Source organism: Pomacea canaliculata, linkage group LG10, assembly GCF_003073045.1.
Source record: "Pomacea canaliculata isolate SZHN2017 linkage group LG10, ASM307304v1, whole genome shotgun sequence".
Lineage (NCBI taxonomy): Eukaryota > Metazoa > Mollusca > Gastropoda > Architaenioglossa > Ampullariidae > Pomacea > Pomacea canaliculata.
Window position 1 is genome coordinate 16,802,814 of NC_037599.1, and position 9,135 is coordinate 16,811,948.

Consider the following 9,135-nt stretch of genomic DNA (forward strand, 5'->3'; position numbering starts at 1 on the left):
CCTTTCCAAAGCCCGGTGACACGGTCTCTGGCTCTGGTGATGATAAAATGAAGACCTTTGTAAACAAAGAAATGACATCGCTAGTACAACACTTCTGGTTATCTAAAGGCTTTTTTTTTATTTTTATTTTTTTTTTGGTATCGACGGCTGAAATGAATGCAAGCCTCAGTAGTTCTGCAACCTCCAGTGAGATACTTTTTTTAAAGCATCTTCCGCTCTTAAAGAGTGATCTTCCTTGTTTTATTTCTCCGCTCTTCAGCGCGCGCTGCCCTCAAGCCATGCAAATAATCCTCCCCTTAGCTCAGCGTGGCAGGCTCCGAAAATTTACAGGCACATTGAGCAGCGGAACCTGGTCAGTAATTCTTTTGTCAGAAAGCAAGCAAACGGTGCCTCTTACTGTGAATTGGTTCATAATACAAGAGACGTATCCATCGTGTTTCGTTATCCAATATTGATTCCTGCCTGCGAGCTTCCCTCGCGAGCAGGGAGAAGAGTTTGGTTTTAGGTTTGTATATTGTTGGGGGATTTTTAGGGGGAAGGGCGGGTCCATCTAGATGACTTCTGGATAGTTTTCTATTGAATGGATGTCACTGGAAGTATAAGGAAGAAGGAGAGGTCTGTTGGCCTCACATCTGCCACACAGCTTCGTCCAGGCAAGCAGCGTCGCATGGCTTTGGTGGCGTTTGTTGTGCTGGCAGCGACTGTAGTCGCCGGAAGTGAGGCTTCCATCCGTTGTAAGAGCAACAGCAGCAGTCGCCAACCTCACAGGATGTTCGGAAACGAGGCTGTGATCCGTCACATCTTGGAGGACTACCAAAAGCTGGGTCGGCCGGCAAGAGGGATGGAGGAGGTAGAGGTGTCGTTGAAGGCTGGTCTCATGTCCATCGACGGTCTTGTGGAGCAGGACGAGCTGTTCAGCTTCACGGCCTGGCTGACCTTTGTCTGGCGCGACCCGCGGCTGACCTGGGGGTCAGGTGGAGAGGATGGCAGTGCCGAGAGTCATGGTCCTTCGTCTTCATCGTGCCAAGACGACCTTAACCTCGAGGACGTTAATGTGACATCGTTGATTTTGCCTCAGAGCGCCATCTGGACGCCTACCATCTTGGTCAGTAACTCAGTGACTGGGTTCCAGGACCTGGCCAGCTCCGACTTTGAAGGTCAGTGATCAGTTCGTTGGAGAGAGTGAGGTGTCTGACAATGAGATAGAGAGATGTGTTAAAGATAGGTTAAGTAGAGGGGGAATTTTTGTCTTTATTTGTTTGTTTACTTTCGTGACGAAAGAATGGTTATTTGTTTGATAAGGTGGTCGGTAGATGAATGGTGTATTGTTTTTTGATGTTTTAAAATATGACCGTTCATACTGACATTTTGTTGTTGTTGTTTTTTGTTTGTTTGTTTGTTTGTTTGTTTGTTTGTTTGTTTGTTGATAGTATTCACTCTAAGGGTCTGTTTTCCCGTTCATCAACGCCATCAGCTGAAGGCTGCTGGACCACACAAACCAGCCAACTATGGAGAGGATATAACGTGTACCAGTCATGTGGGATCACTCAGCATGCCTTTTATTTTCCTTTTATTTGATTTTCCGTTGTCCTTCTCTCGTTCGACACGCTGTCTATTCTTCACACCTGCTTCGCTGTCTGAGCGTCTCTGACAGTGTCGTTCCTGTGCTCGGCAGCAGGTCAGGTCGTGATAGAGCGTGACGGGCTGGTCACGTGGATCATCGGGGACCGCTTCGACGTCCGCTGCAGCGTCAACACCCACAAGTTCCCGTTCGACGAGCAGGTCTGCTTTGCGGAGTTCACCACGGACACCGTGCTGTATGGGCATATAAACCTTCAGCTGGACACCACGACAGTCAACTGTAGCGCCTATCGGCCTAATGCAGAGGTATGCAAGCAGGGCAAGCAACCAACTTAACCACTATAATCAAACATTACAAAGTAACTAAACACAGTAAACACACTACACTTTAAAAAAAAGACAATAAATAGAAAATACATTTTCTACACTGCTGCTGCACTCACGCTTTCAGTACGAGCTGATGGCGACACACCTGACGAGCGAGACTTACTTCGGGTGGCGGCGCGCCGTGCGTCTGCAAGTGGCGATAACCCGGCGATGGATGCAGTATGTCTTCCAGGGTGTTCTTCCCGTCCTCCTCATCTCCTTCCTCAACACGTCTGTCTTCCTCTTGCCGCCGGACTGCGGAGAAAGGGTAAAACCTCTAGTTCCTGAAAATGTATTATCGTTCAGGTTTTGTTCTCATGTGGCTGTCGTTGTTATCCTGACATCATTTTCATTCTGGCATCGTTCTTATCCAGATGTCGTTCTTATCCAGGTGTCGTTCTCCGTGGCGCTGCTGCTGTCCTACGTCATCTTCATGTCGTCCATCTCCAGCACCTTGCCGCCCAACTCCCTGACGGTGTGTCTCTACTCCCTCTACCTGGCGGCCTCACCTTGTTGTCCACCGTCTCCGCAGCCGCCAACGTGGCCATCATCGCCTGCTACAAGCACCGCCGTGCAGGTGGCCAGGTGCGCGAGGCGGAGGACTCACCTGTGCGCCAGTTCAACTGTCCTGGCCGTCATTGTTTGGGCGCCGACAGAGAAAAGGTCTGCGCCCGACAACTCAGTCTTGTTATTGCAATTTTTTAAGGAGTGTGAGGTGCACTAGTCATATCCTCCATTTAATAATGTCGACTTTACTTATTTACTGTTACCTTGTACGACTTGCTCACTTTGTTTCCATCCGATTGATGCTTTGTTTCTGTCATCACGTGATCAGGGTAGCATGGCTGACGTCAGTTCCTGTTGCCCTAGCTGCGCCATGGCGCCTGCGGCGACCAGCGACCTCTTCTGGCGAAAAACCACCGGAAACCAACACCGTGGCGATGACGTCAGCGAGTGTCCGCCGGAAGAGCCGAGATCGAAGCCCAGCCTGCCACGTGCTCTCATTTCTGCCGCAGCGTGTCCGTGCACGACTCCGCCAATGCGCATGTCAGCTGTCCGCTGGCTCCACCACAGCAAGACGCTCGGCGCCCTCCAGCGAAGGAGAAAGTGAGCACTTTGGCTTTCGGCGTCTCGCTGGCCGTCACGGTGTTCATCCATTCTCTCTTCCTGGGGCTGCTGGTCACGTGACGTACGCAGCAATGGCGGCAGCAGGTCAGGCCGGTGGATAGCATCCGGGTTATCTCTGTCCCCGAGCTTATTCACGAGAAAACGAAAATGAATGCAAGGTCTCGCGAGAGATAGAGAAGACGGGCCGTGACCATTCTATATCTCCCTCCGGGCTTCTGTTTCTCCTCCTTTTGTTTCCTCCTACCCTCTTACAAAAGTTTCTCCATCCCACCCCAACAAGCCCCCTTTCTACTCTTTCTTTAATGTCAGTTTTGCTCTGTTTGCAGATGTGTTCGTAAGCGTTTCTGTGACTATTAGCAGACAGGTAAATATTACCTTGTACGGAGATTGTTACAAATTGTGAAATTGTGTATCGCCGTCTGTCTTTCTGCGAATCATGTTGTATATTAACAGATTGAATTTTGTTTTGACTCATTTTCTCAGTTATCACAGTTCATACAGCTTTTTGTCTCTATTTTCTTTGACCTGAGCATTGGAATATTCAAGGTGTGCTAAATGTTTGTAGCGACTTTGGTAACTTTATACGTTTGCAGCTGTAAGATTAAAGGAAGATAAAAAAAAACAGATGGAATTTGAATAGATATTTTTTTTACCTTTACTTCTGCGCTTTATTCTTCTTCTCAATCTCTCTACCTCTGTGTGTGTGCGCGCGCGATACCATGACAGCAAAGGCACTGTTTGTCACGCCAGTCTTCTTCACTCAGCTCTTCCTGATGGTGTGCAGAGGCTCCATTGTATGGCACAATCCCTATGGTTATGATGCCAGTCCATAGACCTCACATTCAGGAAACAGAAATGTTGACACGTCAACAACAAACATGGCGGCCTCTATGTGCCTCCCTAGACCTGTGCTTTAGATGCGATAAACGTCTGTTTTTCAGGCCGAAATGTTTGAGTGGATATGATTGAGAACCCTTTCTTTTCCATCTTCCTTTTAAAAATAAACAACCCCAGACTATAAAGTACATGGCAACCAAAGGTGGGGACGGTATTTCCTTCTCGATCAAAATTAGAAAGCTGGAGGACAGCATCCTTCGTGTGAAGTGCTGACTTTGGTTACCCCAAACTATTTCTGTTTGCGCAACATTTTCAAATCGAAAATGACATCCGGTTCTCAATTTTACTCGACCTTTGGATTGTCGTCCTTGTCACGTCGTGTTTTCGAAAGATAACAGTGTCCTCGACGATATGCTCGCACTTTAACAGACAGACTGCAGATGAAGGTTGTCTTCCAGTCCTAGGGGAATTTTTGTAATAGCAAATTTCTTATTCCTGCTCAGAGTTTCTCTATGCACTTAGTTCATAATTTCCGTGATGTCATCTATATCATCGTCGTCGTCATCATCATATTAGTCTCCTGCGCTCACCTGCCCGTCAGCTCACCTCTCAATGCCAGTCCCTCTAAGTGCTGTCTACCCTCGCTACCCTGTCATCTCATGCTAATTGCCTCTTGGACACAAAAACTAGTAAGAGTATAAACACACGACTTTATATAAATATTTTTCCTGTCATGTAAACATTTCTTGGGATGTCTTTGGACGGGAGACAATTCCGAAATATACCAAGAATGTAAGGATAGACATTTTCCTTTTACTGTCATTAAAAAATCTACGTTCTTATGTGTGTTTTATAAAGACACATCTAAGTAAATACTGCAGGCAAAGAGAGACAGAGAGGTAGAAAGAAGCTATAGTACAGATGCGGTGCAAGAGCACGTAAACAAACAAGTTAGACTGACATACGTTCGCAGAAAATATCGTTTCCCCAAACGTTGCTATCCTCCCCACTTGTAAAACACCCACTTACTTAATATAAATGCGCTTAAATTCGAGTCAACAAGATTGTTTTGTAATCTGCTTGCACACGTGCAGAACTCTATGATGAACGTGGGTGTGCACGCCCAGGACCATTAATGACAAATGTACTCAAGTGAATGCAGAGAAAGACAAGCAGACAAACAGATGTTTAAAAATAAAGTCGATCAATCCTACAAATAAACTTTTGGACTACTTTTCGCGTGAGTGAATCTCAAACCATCACTGTCAGCAAACATTATATTTTATGTGTGTTTGTATGTCGGGACAACCTGCTTGGAAGCGTACTCAATCATTACGATACACACGAGAGTGCTGAGAGGCCAACAAACATCACTAACTCAATAAACTGAAGCTTAAAAGCGCCGCACACTACTTCTAACGGGCCGCGCGCACGGGATGAAGATGAGTATCACGTGACCACGCGCGTGCACGATGGCAGACTACCACGCAGCCAGCAAGACCTCCGCTAGATGTCGTTGCTTCAATAATAATTATCATAATTATCATGACTAAGAGAAATTCTATAGCGTTTCTCCTGATTTGGACTCAGATCGGTTTGTGGAAGCAAATGAAATGTTTAACCCTTTTCGTATGAACAAAACGATGATCTGATAAAATATGAAGAATTTGTTGATGAAAGTACAAAGTAACCGGATGTCCAGGACACACGGTGCCAGAGCACTTCTCTGTGTGGGTCTCCTGTTACTTACAGCGTGTCTCGCAGACTCTGGGAAAACCAGATGCCCGACAGTCAAGCAGACAATGTTTGAAAACGAGGCTGTGGTGCGTCACGTGTTGAAGGACTACGAAAAGCTGAGCCCTCCGGTCGCCGCGGGGGACAGAGTAGAAGTGGGCATGCGCGCTGGACTCATTTCCGTTGACGGCCTGAAAGAGCACGATGAACAGTTCAGCTTCACTGCCTGGATGACTTTCACCTGGCGTGACCCCAGGCTGACCTGGTCTCTGGTGGGGACATCTGATCCTGCGACTGCTTCCGACAACAACAGCATCGACAGCACCGACAACAGCAGCAGCGGTGGCGACAAACCTGCCTCCGGAGCCCAGCAGTCGATGTTTAGTTTTGAAGCAAACAGTTCTGGATCTGAAAGGTTTAATTCGAACACGGCAGGCGGCTGTGGCTGCCAGTCCAATGATGACGTCACCAGTTCGGCTTTCGTCACGTGTCAAAGGTTATTCTACCTCGCAAAAAGGTCTGGAACCCCAGCGTCCTCGTTTCAAACGCCGTCACGGGATTCGAATCGCTGAGTGAATCCCAGTTTGAAGGTCAGTCTAGGTAACTTCTTAACGGCCATGAAACATTAAGTTCTTTAGTAGGTCAGAAGGAAGTCTTTTGTTTCTCCCATCTACATCTTTTCAAATGATGCAACTGAGAATGAAAACAACAAAGTAAATACGGAGGGACGTGTTTCTCAGATACTGTTCTGCTCACTTTAATACTAACCCTTCAAAAACGGAGAAGTAAACCGTTGAATGGTGTTAATCTTCATAATTCTAATGCTTCTTTCTGGAGGCAATTGCTAATATTTTCCTGTGTTCATTTTTTTTATCTCTAAAAGGAAAAGTCTCTGAATCTTTTTCTCGTAGTTTTTTGGTTTGTTGTGTTTTGTTTTTGTTTTCTTTTTTCGCTGAACCTTTCTTTTTTATACTAATATTACAAATATACAGTTCAATTGGTGCTGCTATTATTGTCGCTTTTACTCTAATATCAACAATTTTACTGATAGGAAGACAGATCTAAGGGCAGTTTTAACAGCAGCAATGGCAACAACAACAACAACAACAAACAAAACATATTATAAAAGGGTAAACTGATGAGAACTTTAAAGCTCTACTGTTTATTGTCGGACGAACTAAGTTTCAACCATCTCCTCGTTTGATTCTCTCTCTCACCTGTTGGCAGGTCAGGTGGTTGTGGATCTCAACGGCAGCGTCACGTGGATCATCGGAGACCGCTTTGACGTTCAGTGCCACGTCAACACCCACAAGTTCCCTTTCGACGAGCAGGTCTGCTTCGCGGAGTTCACCACAGACACTGTGTTGTTTAAACAAACTGTCTTTAGGTTGGACAACATGTCCGTGGATATCAGCGCGTTTAGACCCAACCCGCAGGTGATAATTAGTAAACATTTCTTTGTCCTGTGCTTTTTGAAATTAAACCCGTTTTGTAAATTAAATATTACTTTAGAAATTAAAAGAAGTTTCTGCCTTTACAATTTAAAGTGGTGGACATTAATTAAGCTTTATAACTTGCTTTTAACTGTGAATTTTCTTCTGAACTACTCCGGTATTTGGACGATTAGAAAGACAATTCGTGAAGCAGAAATGTCCTGCGTATTGAAAGGGTCTGCAGCATTGTAGCCATCAGTCATATAATTAATTGGTCTAATTTCATAATTTGCATTATACAGTTCGTTTTGCTGAGGGCAGACCTCACCGAGGGAGACTTCTTTGCCTCCTGGCCGGGGGTGCGGCTGCAGATGGTGTTGTCGCGGCGGTGGATACAGTATGTGCTGGAGGGACTTCTGCCCGTCTTCCTTATCTCCTTCCTCAACACCACCGCCTTCCTCCTCCCTCCTGAGTGCGGGGAGAGGGTGAGGAATCGGCAATTGGATTGTTTCTGCTTAAAATTTCATATTTGAAAAGAACTGTCTCACACACTATTTGCCACCAGACTTGTTAACGTGGAAGCGATTCATAGCGACTATGTCATTCAAGCCCAACGTGCGCTTTGTCTTGCGCCTCCCTTTGATGAACCTTCTGTAGTCTGATTATGTCTCTGTTGCGAATACCACAAATCGTTGTCAAACTAGCCAATGGAAAAATTTCACTTTAAAAACTATGGAGAAACAATAGAAACTATTGTATTGCGCTATCAACCTCTTCATGATCACCATCGTCATGATCCTCATTACTGACATCGTTGTTATAACTTTCAGATGTCCTTTTCCGTAACGCTGCTGCTGTCCTACATCGTCTTCATGTCGTCCATCTCCAGCACCTTGCCGCCCAACTCCCTGACGGTGTGTCTGTACTCACTGTACCTGGCCGCCCTCATGCTGCTGTCCACGCTGTGCGCCTCCGTCAACGTCGCCATCATCGCCGCCTACCACAGCCACACACCTGCTCCCCCAGTCTTGGGCCACAAACACCCAGGGGAGGGGAAAGAGTGTAGAAGGGGGTGCACAGAGGAAGGGTCACAGGTATAGTGATGTGTGGCTCGGTGTAATGCGCTTGTCATGCCATACTGGAAATTATAAATCATAAACAATGAAATAATAAAGTTGTGTAAATTTTAATAATATTCATTGTAAATTAATTATAATACATTATGTAATTTCTTAACATTTTATTTACAAAATAGCCAATCGCTCTCTGCTGTTTTAACAGGCCAGTTACGGATTGACCATGGCATCATCTGACAGCATCCCACTCTCCAGTCCTCCTGCTCGTAGAAATTCCTTCGATTCCATCAGCCTGCTGCCTTTCCAGATGACCCCTTCGGTTAGCTCAAGGGTCAAGGACATGTCGATAGACGAGGATCTGCCCTGCCCTTGCCGATGTCCTCGAAAACTGCGCAGTCCACCTGAGTCTCCTTCAGCCCTGGGAGGAAGCGGAAGTCGTCAAGGGAAAAGAATTCTGTGGGGCAAAACTCTAGAGAGGTGGAACAAACTCGCCTTTTATTTTACGTTTGGGGCCACACTGTTCACACATGTCTTCTTCGCCATTTTGCTTGTTCTGTAAAGTCTAGTGTGGTGCAGGGTTTTTTTTCTTATGACTTTTTAAAGCTCAGTGCAAGTTACTGGATGAATCGCCCCTGTCCCTCTGTTCCCAAAACACTCCTACAAACATTAGCATCACAGGTCAAGGGTCTTCCGTTGAATTTAGAAGCCAAAGTGCTTCCACCTGAAGGCGATTTTGCACTGTGTCTCTCGGACCTTCTAACCCTGACTGTGTGTGTGTGTGAGCACGCGCGTCCCATGTACCTCTTTGCCTGACATAGAAATCATAGCTCTCCAAAATACTCAGGTCAAAAGGACAGGCGACCTAAGGCGGGGATATAAGTTCGTGGTTAGGGTTAATTTCACGCTACAAGGTATACAGATGAAGAATAATTTTATGAGATTGTTCTTTTTGAAAAAAGATGATAATTAAATGTGTGGTT

The 9,135-nt window shown here is 45.9% G+C and overlaps 2 protein-coding genes across 2 annotated transcripts; both read left to right on the forward strand.

The window, feature by feature from the left end:
• The first annotated feature begins 580 nt into the window (after positions 1 to 580).
• On the forward strand, positions 581 to 3,330 carry LOC112573744 (acetylcholine receptor subunit alpha-type acr-16-like). Its single transcript, XM_025254329.1, has 5 exons — positions 581 to 1,157; positions 1,676 to 1,887; positions 2,033 to 2,215; positions 2,339 to 2,610; positions 2,783 to 3,330. Exons 1-5 carry the CDS (start codon positions 581 to 583, stop codon positions 3,174 to 3,176), a joined length of 1,638 nt encoding a protein of 545 aa, XP_025110114.1. The 3' UTR covers positions 3,177 to 3,330.
• A 4,514-nt stretch (positions 3,331 to 7,844) lies between these two features.
• LOC112573745 lies at positions 7,845 to 8,714 on the forward strand. The gene is made up of 2 exons (XM_025254330.1): positions 7,845 to 8,173; positions 8,361 to 8,714. Exons 1-2 carry the CDS (start codon positions 7,910 to 7,912, stop codon positions 8,712 to 8,714), a joined length of 618 nt encoding a protein of 205 aa, XP_025110115.1. The 5' UTR covers positions 7,845 to 7,909.
• The last annotated feature ends 421 nt before the right edge of the window (positions 8,715 to 9,135 follow it).

Bases quoted from the DNA above. Each gene is read 5' to 3' on its own strand.
- LOC112573744 (XM_025254329.1), top strand. From the start codon at position 581: ATGGATGTCACTGGAAGTATAAGGAAGAAGGAGAGGTCTGTTGGCCTC. The intron at 1,888-2,032 runs GTATGCAAGCAG...TCACGCTTTCAG, and splicing joins CCTATCGGCCTAATGCAGAG to TACGAGCTGATGGCGACACA. The intron at 2,216-2,338 runs GTAAAACCTCTA...GTTCTTATCCAG, and splicing joins CGCCGGACTGCGGAGAAAGG to GTGTCGTTCTCCGTGGCGCT.
- LOC112573745 (XM_025254330.1), top strand. From the start codon at position 7,910: ATGTCCTTTTCCGTAACGCTGCTGCTGTCCTACATCGTCTTCATGTCG. The intron at 8,174-8,360 runs GTATAGTGATGT...CTGTTTTAACAG, and splicing joins GCACAGAGGAAGGGTCACAG to GCCAGTTACGGATTGACCAT.